Source organism: Corylus avellana, chromosome 7, assembly GCF_965113065.1.
Source record: "Corylus avellana chromosome 7, dhCorAvel1.hap1.2, whole genome shotgun sequence".
NCBI lineage: Eukaryota > Viridiplantae > Streptophyta > Magnoliopsida > Fagales > Betulaceae > Corylus > Corylus avellana.
Genome location: NC_142496.1, coordinates 20,221,328 through 20,239,858, shown reverse-complemented (window position 1 = coordinate 20,239,858; position 18,531 = coordinate 20,221,328). Strand labels below are relative to the sequence as shown.

The following is an 18,531-nucleotide window of genomic DNA, read 5'->3' as shown; positions in this document are numbered from 1 at the left end:
GTAGCTCATGAGACGATGGTAACATGAAAAGTGGTAGAGCTAGGTAGAGATTTGGAGATCTAAGAATTAATAATATATAGAAATATCAATTCACTTATGCACAATTTAATAAAATAGGTCGCTTTCCCTTTCTTTTTTTTTTTTTTTCTTTTTTTTTTGGACATTAAGTGGCTTTCAGTATTGCCAGCATTCCTAAATCCTATCCCTTCCCAAATTCTATGATCCAAATGAACGGGGGACGAATACTCACCAGTCAACCATCATCCTTATTTTTATACACTTACAAAAAAAAAAAAAAAAAAAAAAAAAAAAAAGGTGTAATGTTAGGGGGATTACATTTTCATTCTGCCTTTATTTCATCGGTCTAATTTTTTTTTTTTTAACAAGGATTAATCAAAGAGTTAATATATACTGACACATTAGCTTAATGAGATAAAAATGAAAACAAAAAAAAACAAAAAAACAAAAAAACAAAACAAAACAAAAAGGAAGTAGTATATAACATTATTCTTAAAATATATAAAATTAAAGAAACCAAGTGACCAATTACTATTAAATTAGTAGAAAAGAAATGATGTACACACTTCTACTTTCAAATTCTTAAATGTACATTTTTTGAGACGTGGCAATAAAAATTACTTTTAAATATAAAATTTAATAATAACTTATTTACATATTTAATTACTGTGAAAAGGAAAAATTATATGTGGGAAGAAGTAATTAAGTCAAACCTTCACCTTATCACCTAGTTCCCCGGTTCCCGGTAAATCTATAAAGTGTGGCTATGCTGCTGCAGATCTAACAAATGATATAGACGTTGTCACGTTATCAAATAGTTTTACATGGACGAACAATTATGAGAAAAAAAAAATTAGAGAAAGGCAAAATAAATCAGCAACAAAAGCAGGTCTTTTTTTATAATGGAAAAAGGTGCTTCTAGTTCTATCCGAATAGGGCCCACAACTCCGCACTTTTCCCTTTCCCTTTTCTATGCAAGAAGATGATCTTCTGAAGTTCTGAGGAATCCCTGAAAACAAGCCCACCTCTTCTTTCCCTTAACGAATATCTTCTCTCTCTCTCTCTCTCTCCCTCCTCATATGCTTTAACATTTCCTATCCTTCGTCCGCAATTTACGCTTGCTTGTTCTGTCCTCCATCTGTTTCAGCTCCAAAAAAGGTCCTTTTCCTCTGAACCCCTAGTTCTCAGAAATGCCTCAATTTCCGAGGAAGATTTCTGGGTTATTCCGAAATCGACTTGTCTTCTAAAAGGAAAATTTATCACTTTGGTCGTCTGGAAGCGTGGGTTCACTCCGGGCTTTCAATTTTTCGCAAGTGGGTTTTCATTTCGGAAGTCTCGTTGGATTCTGGGTCATCGAGAAATCGGTCGGCAATTTCCAACAAAGTAAAGGTTGGTGGTTTCTGGGTTTGATTAATATTGAGTTTCTGCAAGTGGGTTTTTGGTATTAGAGGTCCTGGTAATGAGATCTCTGGATGAATTTCATGTAAGAGCGAGGTTTTGTTATTGGGGTTTGTGTTGAAGTATACGGAGAGAGAATGAAAAGAGGGAAAGATGACGAGAAGATCATGGGGCCCATGTTCCCGAGGCTTCATGTTAATGATACAGAGAAAGGAGGGCCAAGAGCACCTCCAAGGAATAAGATGGCTCTTTATGAACAGCTAAGTATTCCCTCTCAGAGGTTCAATCCTGGGGTCCTGTCTCATAACCGTCCAAATAACACTAGCAGTTTGGTTGTCCCCGCATCCTCGAGCCAGGTAATTGTTAGAATTTAGAACTTGTATCTTTGCTTTCTTGTTCAACGTTCATGGTTTCTGGTGGAATGCTACTTACTGATTTCCTGACTTTGGGACATATGTCTACGTAGTGAGTTACTAGCCTGGAGATTGTGAAGTCATGTTTATTAGTAATATTCTATAAGTTTGGTTTTAATTTAATGATTTAGTTGCAAATCTTAATGAAGAATGATAGGGGGATATGCAATCATATTTTGCCGTATTTATTGGTTCCAGAGTCGTAGTTGATAGAACGGCTTGGCGTTTTAGTTTTTCCCGTGCTTGAAAGGTTGGTCAAGGGGGATTTTGTTTGCTCTGTATAACTATTTCATGTTTTCTTCTCCCCACTCAAATGGTGGATTTCCGAGGACATGAAAATAAATATTGCATTTTGGAGCTCATAGGAATTGTTTGTTGCATAATTTACGCCAGCTTCATTCTTCTACAATTGAGCAGTATGTATATTCGTGGTTGGATGTGACTGCTAAGTTCTTCCTCTTGCATGTTTGATTACTCTGCATATTTACATGTCTCCAGGGAGCCGCATATGCGCATATACCAACTATAGCTACTACACTAACAACTTAGTTCTCATATTTCTGATTATTAGGTGCAACCTATTTTTGCAGGGGAATAGCCTTGAAAGAAGTTTTCACTTCCCGCTTCACATACCTGCATCAGCACCCACTCATCGGGCTGAGAAATTTATAAGTCGGCAGTCTGAAGGATCAGGTTCGAACAATTCATTGGCACAACTCAAGGAGAGGAAAAAAGTAGGAGATGAAGACGACTTTATTGTTCCTGTATTTGTTCAATCAGGAACAGGGCAATGCGTTGATAAAACTCAAAACAGTATTGATAGGGAAAAACTCACTCCCTTCAGCCCTACTTATTCTGGTCGCTCTGTAAGACACAAAAATGTTTATGATGAAGATCCAAAATTAACTACCTCCCCAGCTCTCAGATTGAGGCAAGAAGTGAGATGTGAGAGTGAAGAGTGCCCAAAAGTGAATGGGCCCAGTCATTCAGTAAAATCTAGAACAGATCCATCAACCAGAGAAAAGATTGAAGGGCTTGTGAAGGAATCCAATGCAACTCATGATCAAGAGTATCAAGATTTCCCTGTGACGAATGTTAGCAGTTCATATGATATTGATACTTATTCACAACAAGAGTTCAGAACCAGGTCGCCACTGGTTGACACTATATTTGTTGAGTCTGTAAGGGATGTAGAGAACGGAAATGGTCACCACCACCTAAGAAGCATCTCTCACTTGAGAGAGGACAATATCAGTCCCATTGAGCCTGATAATGGCAGTGAATATCTTGGGGACAGGACAAACATGTCACTACAAATGGGAAACTTAGACAAATGTGATGATGTCTCTGAGACCTCCATGGTGGATTCTATATCGGGCTTTGATATCTCTCCAGATGATGTCGTAGGAGTAATAGGTCAGAAACATTTCTGGAAAGCAAGAAAAGCGATTGTCAAGTAAGTCTGTGTTTTATTGATATCTACTCAAATCTGTTGCCTCTTGGTGATTCTAAATCCAAGGACACCATGTGAAACTTTATTGTTTTGTAAGTTAAATAAAATGTTGAGTTACACTATACAAAATGATGATATGTGCTTGTATAACTAACGGTGATGGCATCCTCATGCTATCTCACTTTAATGCACAGAAACAGTCACAGTAAAGATGAAGTTAGAGGGTACAGGAACATCATTTTTCTTTTTTATTGTTGTTAGAGGGTCAAGGACATTAAATTTTGTGAACATGATGAAATTTCTTTCTAGTACATTAAAAAAAATGGAAAGATGTTTAACTTGGATTCAATTTTTCTCTCAAATTGTGCTGTCACCATTGGTAACTTCAGCTTTCATATCTGTTATAGTTTGTATGAACGGTTTAGACACAAAAAACGGAGGCTATTATATTATTCAACTTATGTTAACCTAATACAAGCATCCTATTATATAGGATTAGGGAAATACCATAGAGACTAAAATACCCCCAAAACCCTAATGACTCAAACCCTAACTCTTCTAACACTCCCCTCAAGCTGGAGCATATACATCATATGAATCCAGCTTGGAATATACAAGCAAACGAAAAACAACTAGAAAACATATTCTAACACTCCCCCTCAAGCTGGAACTGCTTGGACCACACAAGTTAATTAAATAAAACTTCAACGCCGGTCGAAAACTCGTTGGTAACTTGAACAACCATTTGATCGGTTCTCGCCGAAAAACACCAAGGCCGGTCGGATGCAACGATCACTTGATTGGTTCTCGCCGGAGAATCCAAGGCTGGTCGGATACATCGATCTTGGGATTGGTTCTCGCCGAAAAACACCAAGGCCGGTCGGATGCATCGATCACTTGATCGGTTCTCGCCGGAGAATCCAAGGCCGGTCGGATACATCAATCACAAACAACAAACAAACAACAGATTTTCACATGATTAACCAACAAGATTCGCCGAAAAACAGATATTGGAAAAACAAAAAACTTTGCCGGAGCTTCGCTGGACATACGCCAGAACTTCGTTGGGGCTTCAAAACTGGCCGGAAACACACAGAACAGGCTGGCAATACCTAAAAACAGAAGAAAAACACTAAAAAACATAACAGAAACAGTCACTGGAGGCTCGCCGGACCATTGCCGGAGTATTGCCGGAGCTCGCTGGAACTTGCCGGAGAAGACAGAACACTCCGGCCACTTCAAAAACAGCAACTATAGAATCAATAGAGGGCCACACAGTAACGTTTCAACACCAAAAGCATAAAATCGTCGGAATATTTTTTTTTTCCCGATGGCCGCTGCAACTTTTCCGGCCACCACAGAACCCTCCGGCCACTTCAGACAAGACAGAAAACCACCGCAGAACCATCCGGCCAGCATCACAGAACATCAAAAACAAACAAAATATATATATATATATTTTTCTCACCGGAAGGAGTTCCGGTCACCATAAAACAAGAACAAAACAGCTCTACGGAACTCTTTGGAGCTCTTTGAAGGTACTGCCCGTGTGGGTTAGCCCACACGGGCAGTGCTACCACCAAGAAGAAAACTAAATTACCCAAGAATCGAAACAAGCTCTGATACCATGTTATAGTTTGTATGAACGGTTTAGACACAAAAAACTGAGGCTATTATATTATTCAACTTATGTTAACCTAATACAAGCATCCTATTATATAGGATTAGGGAAATACCATAGAGACTAAAATACCCCCAAAACCCTAATGACTCAAACCCTAACTCTTCTAACACTCCCCTCAAGCTGGAGCATATACATCATATGAATCCAGCTTGGAATATACAAGCAAACGAAAAACAACTAGAAAACATATTCTAACAATATCAAAACTTTTGTCTGTTGGCTTCCAAAAATAAAGGAGTTTTACCAGAGTTGCCTCTATTATTTTCTTCTTTTTCTTATATCCATTTATACTAGTCTCGTTCTGATCAAATAGGTTGTACAATTCACCACTGCTCTTGGTTCGGGCAACTTGTGATTGTAGATAATGACTCTAAAGAGATATTAGGAAGTTTGGGTCTCTTCTATGTGAATGTGATGTAAATTCTAGAGTATAGTTTTTGTTTTTATTGGAGAAGCGAAGTGATCATTTAGTGGAAAATCTAAAGTGCCTCCTAGGAAGCTGCTATCATTTTATGTTTTGGGAAGTCTTTCGTGTTCTCTCAATTTAAAGCTACATTAGATTGTTGTCTGCAGATGAAAATTAAATTAGGAGTATAGATATTTCTTTTGAATTGAAGAGTTGCAATTATGGCTTTGAGGGAGGGAGAACTCAGTGTGTGCAGTCCCAAGATCCCTTCTAATGTGGCATTTTTTGTGTGTACAAAGGCCCTTGATAACATTTTAACAGTGTATACTGGATCATCCTATAGCAGGGAGATGTGCCATCCTAATAGAGGTACTTTGCACTAGGCGACCCCTGAGACAGTGGATCATCTCATTATTCATTGTCAGTTTGCGTCTGCCTTTTCACATGTATACCTGTCTCGGTTTATTATTGCTTAATCCTGCTGACCACTGGAGAACATTTCCTATTGTGGCAATCGAGGGCATGGAGCAAGAAGAGGAGCAAGTAATGGGGTATGATCCTTGGAGCTGTTGTTGGGTGGATCTTTGGAGAATATTGACAATGTGGAATTGTTAGTGTACATGGTGACGAGGCGGATAACTCATATGTAGTATCTTGGTGTTCTGTGATGGATTTGTTTGCGGGGCTGGGTTTCCTATTATTTTTATCTGCTCCCTAAGCATACAGTGATATTCCCCTTCTATAGCTTGTATATATTACACATTTTGTGTAGTTTCTAATAAGATTTGATGATCTGTCCATGCAAAAAAAGAAAAAGAAAAAACTCTTTACTTATGTACATGTCATTTTTTTTTAATAAGTTTATCGATCTCATTATAAAGTGTTGAAGGGCACAACCCTAATACACATGATACTTACAAGATGATGCCATGGTGCTTGATTTGGTTTCATCTTTCATATCCCAGTTGATTATGTGGGGGACTTTGTAAAATGCAATTTTGTAACCATTAAACCACTTCCTTAGTCTCCAATTGCAAATCCAATTTTGGGTTGCTTTTTTATGTGCTGGTCCTTTTTATGATGATGCTATCTGGTGTTTGATTCTGCTGTGTTGTCCCATTGAATTTCTTGTATTACCTTCGGTTGGTTATATCTTTTTGGAAGCTTCATTTGATGAATATTGTGTGATTTAGTTCTTGATCCGACTCATGTTACTCTCTACAGTCAGCAAAGAGTGTTTGCAGTTCAAGTATTTGAGTTGCATAGACTGATAAAGGTATGGTGGTCTTCGACCCTGTTAAATAGCTTCTGCTGGTCTTAATATGCTTTGCATATTTATTTCATATTTGTTTAATTTGATTTACCTAAAAGGCATGTAGCTTAATTATTTATATTCAAACAGGTCCAACAACTGATTGCTGAATCACCGAATCTTTTGCTTGAAGATGGTACTTTTCTGGGCAAAGCTTCATTGACGGTTACTCCTGCAAAGAAACTTCCGCTCAAGTATGTTTTAAAACCGCCATCGCACATTGTTAAGGGCAAAGACAATTCCGAGAATCCAAACCATAAAATGGAATTTTCTGCAGAAAATGCGGTTGGGAAGACATGTCTTTCTTCTGTGAAAAATGGTAGTCAGCCGTCAAATTATGGGCCTTATCCAGGACACTTGCAGCCAGCAACTATGGCTACTGGTAATAATATGGGTCCTTGGTCTTTCCATCAGTCACCTGGGCATCAATGGTTAATTCCTGTAGTGTCTCCCTCTGAAGGACTTATATACAAGCCCTATCCTGGACCTGGGTATATGGGAACAGTTTGTGGAGGAGCTGGACCTTTCAGCCCAGCTCCCTTGACAGGTAACTTTATGAATCCAGCCTATGGGGTTCCAGCTTCTCCTCATCATCAAGGAATCGGGAATCTTCCTGGTACTACTCCACTCGGTCATTCTTACCTTCCTCTATATGGCATGCCTGTCATGAATCCAGCCATGTCAGGTTCAGCCGTTGAACAAGTGAGCCAATTTACTGGAACTGTTGCACATGATCAATCTCAGTTTTCCGGAGGTAGAACCAACTCTAACACGCCGCATCCAAGCTCATGCAATGTGCCAAACCAAAAACATGGAGCTATTTCACAAGTTGCAAAGTTTCAGGCATCCAAAGACAGTGAGTTGCAAGGAAGTACAGCAAGTAGTCCCTGTGAGAGATCGCGAGGTGTTGGGACAGGTTACTCTTCTGAGGGGAGAGATGCGCTTCCACTTTTTCCTAGGGATCCAGTCGTCCCAGAGGCAGCTTCTCAGCCTCGTGAAACCGCCGACCGACCAACACGTGTGATCAAAGTTGTGCCTCATAATCCTAGATCTGCAACTGAATCAGCAGCTCGAATTTTCCAATCTATACAAGAAGAGAGAAAGCAGCACGACTCGGTTTAGCTCATCATATACATCAATCACCTGCTGTTAAATGATCTTGGACTCAGCCAAGTTGGTGTCGGGTTTGGTCATTTCCTCTGTACTCTTTTGGTAATGGGCTTGCCCTTGTTTAATTATTGTGACCTATATATACAGTGTATTCATATGTCGATATGTTTCTGGAGGATCACCACCGTTGATGAATATATGTTGTCTCTTTCAATTTTTGGTGTTGGATCGACTTTTGGGGAGAGGTGGCATTGCTCAAGTGAAGAGGAGGATTGGTTTTCACCTATGAACTCGATAGTTATCAAAAATAGGAGGAGAAACTTATGTAACAAGAATGCTCCTTTTTTTTTTTCTTTTTTTTTTTTTTCATTTCTATGTTGAATATTTTTGGCAAGAGGGGGGCATTACTGTTTGAATGGGTGGATTATTTCATGACCCAATGATTTTCTTCAGGGTTATTGTCCAGTGTGCATGTGTATTTGCATTTCTCATAAAGTCAAAACTCAGATTCTTCATTATAAAAATTATCAAACCCAAATTCTTGTTTGTCTAGAGGTCTAAACTCAGGTAGTATTGGACAATTTCCCAATAGAATAACAAACAAACTATAAAGTATTAAGGGATATAATAAACTTAATGTCTTTAATTAAAAATGAAATTATTCTCTCACAATTTACAAAAAAAAATGGAAAAAAATATATATTCATCCCCTCGGAACACTCTTTTTGCAAATATACCACTAATCTACCATTTGTGATAATTGACCTCTTCAAACTACTATTTTGTTATAAAAGAGCCATCAATTAACGGTTGGCATTAAAGGGCATATTTTGGACTTTAAAATGAACATGACCTAGAAGCGCATATTTTGGACTTAAAATGCCCAAATTGCCATAAATCAACTACACCCGTAAATTACCATTTTGTGACATGGCCTCCTTAAATTCAACTCCTCCGTTTAATGTTGATTTTTTTCCCCCTAATTTTTTTTTTTTTTTTTTTTTTTGACATGTCCACACAAAGGAAAGGGGAGGGGGGATTCGAACTAATGATCTCTGCTTCATGAGGCGTGGTTCACAGCCGATTGAGCTACCCTTAAGAAAATAGATGGGAAAATATCATACATGACTTAAAGTGCATATATTTAACTTGAAACGACCAATCTATCCCAGTTTTCAAGGAGAAAAAAAATAACAATTTAAGAGAGAGAGAGAGAGAGAGAGAGAGAGAGAGGCGGACAAAAATCTTTTATTAGGGTGGCTAAACACTCTCTTAAAGTTGAGTGGGTGACTGACCAACCCTTGAAAACTTTTAAGGATGGGCGACAATCCTTTGAACATTGAGGAGGTGGGCAATTGGCCCTTAAGGCTTTTGAGAATAGCCAAATCAAAGTTGTAGATGGTTCAACCACCCCAAAGAGCTTGTTGAGCGGCGAACTCCTTATTTTGGGATGACTGCATACCCCTTCAATCCCTATATGACTCTAAGGATTGGTTGACAAGAGGGCAGTTCAACAATCACCAAACACAATGATTTGTTGCTTTACAAACTCTTGAGGGTTTGAAGCACCCCTTAGACTTGAAGTGGTGTTCGATTACCCTTAAAAGCCTTCAAGGGGTGGTCGACTACCCCTTAATCTCTCATCTCTATTTCTTTCTTAAAAACAAAATAATAATTGTTTAATTTCTACTCCAAAAATCGTGATAATTTAGACATTTCAAGTGTATAACATGTACATGTAAATCATTTATATCATTTTCCATTTATTTTAACATCAACATATAATAGAGGCTCCAAATCACAATAAAGTGGTGGTTTAAGGGGGGTAAATTGTCATAAATCTTAGTTTAGAGGTGTCTTTGCAAATAGCAATTTTAAGGTAATTTGGATATTTCAAGTTCAAAATATGCAAGTATGGGTCATTTTCTATTGAGTATGCTACATATCACACACACACTTCACTCGACTGGCACACATCAACCCATGAATCAACTCTTGTTAATAAATAAATAAATAAAAAGTCAAGGGCTAATGGACACATCATTTGAGGAATGTGATAGGATGAGGGTGTAATTACTCTTTTCCATCCATTTAAGCGTGCAGCTAATGGAGGACTTTCTGAAACAAAATCGTACTTTTTTTTTTTTTTTTTTTTAATTCTTTTTTAATAATAATGCTTATTCTTTATTTATTTCATAAGAATAGAGCATGTTCCCAAAAGCCGACTTAATAGATTTTGAGGCCTTAGATGACAAACTTAAATATGAATTTTTTTTAATTAAATAATTTTAATTTTGAGACTTTTTTTTTTTTTTTTTTTAACTTTTGCCCTTATTTATTTATTTTCCAAATGACTTGCAAAATTCATTTTTTTGTCGGTAGATATTTAATTTCAACAAATGTGATATTTTGTGTTGAGCTACATATATTTAAGAGGGGGTCATTAGTTCAAGTCATTGTCTCCACTCTTGTGCGGACATGTTAAAAAAAAAACATATAATTTTTTTTTTTATGTAGAATTTAATTTGCAAAAACGAAATTTACTTTATTCTAAAAATTATTTAATGAATGAACTTCACCAATATATTGGTTTTAAGTTCAGATGAAACTATAGTTTAGTAACTGCTTTAGGAGTGCAATTAATGTAACTTTTCAATTTTCTATTTCCTTTCCTTTAAAGTCTTAATATCTTGGAATTTAATTTTTTGTATTTATGTTGACCGTAATTGGGGTCTTAATTAAAGAGCACTTACTAACCTTTTTGTTATAATATTATTATTTTTACATAATTGAGGCCTTAATTAAAGACAATTGACTAGCTTTTTATCATAATTGAGGCTCTAATTATTATTTTTTTATAAAAGGAAAATTAATTATAACGATGAGGCTTTACTTTTATTGGGGACCTTAGGCAATTGCCTAATTTGCCTAAGCATTGAACCGGCACTGCATGTTACTCTAACAAAACAATATCATGTTTCTAAGGAATAGCTCAATTGACAGTGAACCACGTCTTATGAAGCAGAGGTCACTAGTTTGAATCTCCCCTCTCCATTCCCTTGTGTGGATATGTCAAAACAAAAATATATCATATATACAATAAGAAATTTATTCTATTCAAATTTGATATATGCTTTGTTCAACTCTTTGAATACCACCATCTCAATCAGTTTTTAGATCTGCAACATATTTTGATAAATCATGTCTCTCGCCGCTGCCAAGTCGATCATGCTTAAAAACGAGTTAAATGTCGCAAGTTTTATCTGATTTGCAAAATGACAGAAATTTCCTTTAAACCAGTTCGAAATAAATTTATTTCAGCCTACTTTAATAGGTGACATTACATATTTCTTTTAATATTTTTAAGAGTAATTTATTGTCATTCTACTAACCTAGGAACCTAAACATTAGTTTATGAGAGGTTGAATGACACTTGCTACTTATTCTTAAAGTAGGTTGAAGAAATTTTTTTTCAAATTAGTTTAAAGGAAATTTGTGTCTTTAACAAAATGGTGTCGGTTTGAAAGAGAGAAATATATTTTTCAATAAAAGAAATTATTGTTTTACGCACCGATAAATACTTTTTTATTTTTAAAACAAAAATACACAATTTTCTCAAAATCATTATCAAATAATTCAAATCATTAAATAATTTTCACCCCTCTATGACGTCAAAACAGTTTTCCAAAAAAAAAAAAAAAAAAATTCAACAACCTTTATCCATTTTTAAATTTCAGAATTTGAAAATTTTTCGGTATAAAAACCGAAACTTAGAGACCAAGACTTGGATCTACTTGGATGGTCCGATCAGATGGCCTCTTCTCCTCCTCTGCATCAGACAAAGATTCCTCTGCCCTTGGACCCAGGTTTACTCCTGTGTTTTTTGTAAAATAAAATCCTCAGTCGGATTAAATTTTCTTATTTCCTGTGTTTCACTGATTTTTTTTTTTTTGATAAGTTCACTGAATAATTTTATCGGCGTATAATGTTGCTGTAACTGCGTGCTTTTTACAATTTGATCCGATTTATATTATTGTTTTTGTTGTTTGGAATTGCAATTTTCCTGTTACGCTCTGTTTGGACGGTGAGAAAATGTGGAAATGGAAAAAGCGTGAAATATTACGGGGTTGGATCGTGGACAATTTCTCTTCTTGCAACCCCGAGAAGTTAAACCTTTTATCTAATTGTACACTATAGGACCATCTGGATGAACTGGGACGGGTTTTCCAGTCGCAGGAAAGCAGATGGATATTTTATTTGCTTTATTTTCCCTCATTTTCAAGGCAAACTAACGGGGGATCAGCGATCGGTTTTTGTATAATTTTGTTGGTAGATAATTTGATATTTCATGTGGCTTTTGCTAGTCATATCTCTGTTAAATCTAACTTTATGCTCCAGAAATCACTCGTTAACTTAATTTTCCTGTTTGTTTACTTAGCTTATATACATCCACAAATTTCAGTAATTCTGTTGATTTTGCTCTTTGTTTATTATTTTTTCCATTGCATTTCCCCACTTAATTCTCGCATAACATTTGAGTCCACAGCTCATATGGTAATGTTGAAGTTAATTAGTGTCTGAAAATATTTGTGAAGCGGGACCATAAGCAAGCTGAATTAAAGAATTCTTTCTTTTTAGAGCATATATCTCACTTGCATGAATTGATGCCGTTTGCTTAACACCCCTCCCCCCCCCCTCCCGCATTTAGGCTGAGACAGATCCCAACTGGTGAAGAATTCCATTAGTGATACTGAAGTTTTCTTATGATTGAATTAAGTTCTTTGGATTTATTAGGTGACAAGCCCCTGGATCATGAAGCCCACTTAACATTGGTTCCTATCCATATTGTCACTCATGCATCTCAACTTCCCACTGAATTTTTGGAGCCATCGGTTGAAAGTAAATTAGTGATTGGCTTTGATTGTGAGGGTGTTGACCTATGTCGCCATGGAACTCTCTGTGTCATGCAGGTAAACTTAATTCCATTTAATACAGATGTTAGTATCCTATACTGCATATCAAATTATGTGTTTTATATATTTCATTCACACTAAAATTGCTACTACAATGAATAATAATACAGATAGGCATAAATGGTGGTAAGGTTGTCTTTTGGTTTATTTAAATAGTTTTCTTTAAATCAAGTTATGATCATGCTTTACTTATATGAGATAACACATGCACGAACACTCACAGATGCACCCCTCACACGGTGTTGTCTGCTTAAATGAATAAGCTGAATCTCTGCCTTTTTTATATACAAGTGTGGAAAGTGAGGCAGAGAGTAGTGTGAAAGATAACTGTGGTAAGCTGCCTGATATACATATATAAACTTCATTAGAATTGGTGACAGTTAAGACCTAAAAGATCTGTTGTTCATTGGTCTTTTATTTTCAAAGATTCTATAGGCTTAATGTTATTTTACATTATAATCCATTTTGAATTGGAAACATTTCCTGTTAGTGTCTGTAGAAAGCTACCTTTTTCTTTGCTTTAGTTGCATTTATTTACTTCCTAAAGTGGCCATTCTTGTCTCACTTCCTGATTCTTTCTTGTATTTCTCTTTAAAAAAAAAAAAAAAAAAAAACTAGCAAAAGATTATCCTACTCATTTGTTTCCTGATTTAGGGCTTTTCTTGTGAATTATTTTAAACATCCCTGTTGATCTCTTCAACTAGTATATGTTGATTTTATGTTTATTAATTATAAGAAGCTTTATTTTTATGGCAGCTTGCATTTCCAGATGCTATATATCTGGTTGACGCCATTCAGGGTGGAGAGATGCTTATGAGTGCCTGTAAGCCTGCACTTGAGTCTAGTTACATCACAAAAGTTGTTCACGATTGCAAACGAGATAGTGAGGTCTTTGATTCATCTGTTTACTTCTGCATCTCAGCATGTCTCAACTCCCTTATGACATTTTACTTCCATTCTTGAATTTATTCTTATTTTGTAGGCACTGTATTTTCAATTTGGCATCAAGTTGAACAATGTTGTGGATACCCAGGTGAATGTCTTTTGTTACTTCCAAAGCTCATAAGTGAATTGTTTATATTTTCTTATAGTCTTTTATATGCAGTATGTTTTTACGTAATATTCAGACAATCTCCAAGTTCTTTTCCATCTTTATTTGGGTGGTGGGGAGGGGTTGAGTTCCATGTGTTGGGTTAGGCATTGTTTAATTCATGGGATTGACTGAGTTGAACCATCTAAAATACTTCGTCATTTGAGCAATCTTACTGAGTAGCCTTTGTATCTGCTCTGCTTTCTCCTTTGCCATACTATTATGCTGGAAAATTATGTAGCCTTTATGTGGTCTTATACTTAAATTTGATTATTCATTATGAAAACGCTACTCTAGCTTTGACCTGACTATCAGCAATATTGTAACACCACACCCTAATGACACATAATATTGTCGGCTTTTGGCTCACCCAAACCAGACTTTCCAGGAGGTCACCCATCCTGGTACTACTCTCGTAGAAAGACGCTCAATTACGGAGTTCTGATGGGATCATGACCATCACGGTTAAAATGCATTGTTGTCATAAAGGGTGCAAGTATATATATAAGCATATTCACATCCCCACCCAGACGATGTGGGATGCCACAAATATGGTATGGCATGGTTTAGCAGCCACGTTGAAGTTCAAGATTTGAGACTATCAATATGTTGGTTTAATATGACAAAGATACGTTTTTGTTTCTTGTTTTTGCCTTTTGTGTTTGACTTGATCCCCCTATCCAATGTGGCTTGCTTTGGTAGGCTGAATCCTACAGAGTAAACGCTTTTAACGAGGGTTGACCTAACAATGCAGTTTTGTTGACCTCTAAAATTTGAAGATATGACTAACTGATGTAAGCGTGTATTTTTACCCCTTAAACAAAACAGTGTGGAAATAATCCATATTGAAGTAGCATTTCCCCCCTGTTTTCCAATAAATAAATGTTAATTTATAGGTGCTCATGCACTATAAAGTAATTTGGTATTGGCCTTTTCCTCTTTTTTTATTTTTTCGTTTTTTGTTTTCGGTTTTCAGATTGCTTATTCGTTGATAGAGGAGCAAGAAGGACGAACAAGATCCCCAGATGACTACATATCATTTGTTGGCCTCCTTGCAGATCCACGTTATTGTGGTATTATACATGTCGTGGTATCCATTTGGATTTCTGTATTTTTTGGGCATTAAGCATTCTGTCTTTTGCTAAATTCTTCTGGACGAAATTATTTGTGGAAGTTTCTTATGACTTGTTCTGTTCAACTCTCCTTTTTGAACTATGACCTCCAAGCCTTTGGGGTGGTAATGTAGTTGGGTGGCGCACAATGGTTTAGGCTAATTATGTACTTGAACGTCTTCCATGGTACAATTCTTATTAATGAGGCAAGTATATTTATTAAACCTCAATATACTTAAAAATAAGTAATTTTCTATTCTTATAATTAAAGTCTTAAGGAAATTTTGGAGACATTATAAATTTTTTTTTTTGATAATTTTTTTTTACTTATAAATTACTAAGTACTACAACTTTTAATTACATAATGTGGAACAAAGTTGGTTCCTCAAAAAATTTATTAATTATTAGGGTAATTAAATTACAAAATATTAATTAGAAGAGGCCTAATTGTAGTGGATTTTTCTAGTTCAAATTTCATTGTTTTGCAGGATTCTAATTTTCAATAAAGAAAACAAAAAATGTCAATTAGATGATTCATGTGTCATTTTTCTCCTGGTCTTTCTCTAAGTTCCTCTACTCCTTGTAATACCTCCCTTCTACAATGGTATATTTTGTTCATTTGTATTTTAAATTATTTTTCCCTCCTATGAGAAAGTGATGGTGAAAATGCTGTTTTGTTCCTTCAGTACCTTTTTATAAGTACTTATATTTATGTATTTAGTACATTGATATGGTGTGCGATGATTTGGTGCCCTACGATTAAAAGAGGTGAGCATAGGGGTAACTTACATGTTAAGATGGTCAAATCTCACTAGGAATTGACTAGACAAGTCTGAGTACCTGATTTCCCTCAAATCTTCTGTGCATCCTAGATATAATCATGTACTCATGCTTGCTGCTGAATCTAGACTATTCCTTGAATTTGCATCCTCTCTATTGCTTTGATTTTCACTTTCACTGTTGGAATGTAGGTATATCTTATCTTGAGAAGGAAGAAGTTCGTGTCCTTCTCCGACAGGTTAGTTTTAAACATCTTATCATAGTTGTGGAAAGACCTCTTTGTGGCTATGTTTTAGTTTAGATTTTTTTCAATGTTTTTTATTATTCTAAGAATTGTTTATTGAATAATTGATTAAATACAAAAAAGAATTGGTGCAAAATTTATTTTTGTTAAAAACATATAGATTTCAATTTTTTTATCTCCATTTTTAGAAGTACCACTATTTGAAGTATAATCAAGCCATGATTTAAATCGATTTTTGGTCAAAGTGGCTTCAAAATGTCAAACTCATGTTGGTTAAGTTTAAAATAATAAAAATTAATTAAATCATATTAGTGAAAATCATCTCAAACATGCATTATAGGCATGATTCTGATTTTACAAAACTAGTTAATATATGTGCTTTCTTATTAGTAGCCAACATGATGTGCAGAAATTATAGTATGCTATAATACTTTTTATCAATCATTTGATGTTGTAGCCAGACAAAAGTATTTGAACAATCACTTTATAGTGACTGCACACGTAGGCATTGCTGACAGACATGTGGTTCTGGGCCCCCCACACACAAAAAAGAGGGGGGAAAAGACAGATTTAGTCTTATAGTTTTTAATTTTTCTGTGTTCTTTTATGCGTATTTTCTGGAGATGGATTAAGAGAATTCAGTGGATAAGCTTGTTGTTTGCTTTGCAGAAATATTCATATTGCAGTGTCTTCTAATGAATGTCCTGTTGAATGATATTTATCTTGTCATTTGCAGGATCCAAAGTTTTGGACTTACAGACCATTATCAGAATTAATGGTCCGTGCAGCTGCAGATGATGTCCGCTTTCTTCTCTACATCTATCATAAGATGATGGAGAAATTGAATCAAAGATCCTTATGGTATCTTGCAGTTCGTGGTGCTCTGTATTGCCAATGTTTTTGCATCAATGATAATGATTCTGCTGATTGGCCATCTCTTCCTCCCATTCCAGGTCTTTATAATTGGATACATATATGTTATATATCAAATGTTGTGTTTAGATCTTTCTAAACCCCAATAGTAGCTCAATTGGTTAAGGATCACGTCTCATGAAACTAAAGCTACTAATTCAAATCTCCCCTTCCCCCTCCCTTAGGGCCTACTACTTAAAAAATAAAAAATTATCTTTCTTGACTTTGGATTCATTTTCTCCCATCATTGACTTTAGATTCATTTTCTCCCATCATTGACTTTAGATTCAAATAGTGTAATGTCACAGATATTCTTCTTAGGCTTCAATATGAGATAGAACAACTCAATACAATGATACGTGCATGTGAGCACAAGTTTCAAGAAATGATGAGTTTTTATATGCTTAAAGCTACTACTTCAAAGGGTAAACATACATAATTCCAGTGTTGAGTCAAATAGGGAAATATGGTATGAACCCTAGTAATGACTTAGCAAAACTAGCCGTTAATGCTAAAGATCCTGTTGGGAATCTGCCACCAAGTAATATTGCACTTCAACAATTAATTCTATTTGTGCTATTATGTGTTCTGGCCATAATTAACAACTAAAAAGTTTGGGATGGGAAATTTAGTTGTTAGCTTTCTAAATCAACTTATAATATACGCGGGCTACCAATTGTGGCTGTAATAGAAGTGACTGCTATGCAACTGAAATTAATACTAATCCATTTCTGATCTATCTTCATAGATAATGTTGTAATCGAGGGCAATGCTCCTGAGGAAGAAATCCTTTCAGTTCTTGATGTTCCCCCAGGAAAGATGGGGCGTGTTATTGGGAGAAAAGGAGCTGTCATTTTGTCAATAAAGGAATCTTGCAAGTATATATTTCTCTCTATCTCTTCCCCCCTTCCAGTTGTGAAGTTTTGTTTTCCTTGTCCTTCACATCAAATGAACATTTTGCAGTGCAGAAATTCTCATGGGAGGTGCCAAGGGCCCGCCTGACAAGGTTAGTCATTTTCTCATAGTACACATCATTGTGCCTGGCCTTTTTTTTTTTTTTTTTTGAATTCATTGTTAAGCTATTCGATGGTCTGGAACAACATGATTGCTAGCATCTTTGTTATTGACTCAGTTCAGGATTTCCCTGTTTCTTTTGGGAAAGAGAGGTGTTAATGCACAAAATTGACCATGAACATCCTCCTTATTATGTTGTGGGTTTTCATGTATAGGTATTTATCATAGGACCAGTGAAGCAGGTGAGGAAAGCGGAAGCTATGTTAAGGGGAAGAATGCTGGACATGTAATAACAAACCTATGTTGTGCTTCTCTTAAAACTTCTTGTCTACAATAAAAATGAGAGATTCTGGGAATTAATTTCACTGCCTTTGTAAGTGTTTTGGGTTTTTCTTGGGGAGCAGGAGCAGGGTCTATTTTGCTGCGTAGGTCTGAGAAATATGCTTGTTTACTCAGTTGAGGAGCTGCTGCATGTAAAACACACGGAAACACAAATAGATGCATTGTTCGCCCGCATGCGATGCTATAACCATTAAAAAAAAAAATCAACATTTTGGACCATTTTTATTGAAACAGTTCCAGGTTGCCAGGAGTTCGCGGAGTGTGCCGGAT

The 18,531-nt window shown here is 35.9% G+C and overlaps 2 protein-coding genes across 2 annotated transcripts; both read left to right on the top strand.

Annotated features, from left to right (window-relative positions):
* The first annotated feature begins 940 nt into the window (after positions 1-940).
* On the top strand, positions 941-8,008 carry ELF3 (hydroxyproline-rich glycoprotein family protein). Its single transcript, XM_059597395.2, has 4 exons — positions 941-1,772; positions 2,420-3,285; positions 6,597-6,648; positions 6,775-8,008. The coding sequence occupies exons 1-4, from the start codon at positions 1,554-1,556 to the stop codon at positions 7,804-7,806; spliced, it is 2,169 nt and encodes a 722-aa protein (XP_059453378.2). The 5' UTR covers positions 941-1,553; the 3' UTR covers positions 7,807-8,008.
* Positions 8,009-11,547: 3,539 nt separating this feature from the next.
* Positions 11,548-18,284, top strand: LOC132185039 (3'-5' exonuclease domain-containing protein / K homology domain-containing protein / KH domain-containing protein). Its single transcript, XM_059598856.2, has 10 exons — positions 11,548-11,660; positions 12,589-12,764; positions 13,524-13,655; positions 13,750-13,800; positions 14,834-14,930; positions 15,941-15,987; positions 16,730-16,946; positions 17,654-17,783; positions 17,869-17,911; positions 18,135-18,284. The coding sequence occupies exons 1-10, from the start codon at positions 11,606-11,608 to the stop codon at positions 18,207-18,209; spliced, it is 1,023 nt and encodes a 340-aa protein (XP_059454839.1). The 5' UTR covers positions 11,548-11,605; the 3' UTR covers positions 18,210-18,284.
* The last annotated feature ends 247 nt before the right edge of the window (positions 18,285-18,531 follow it).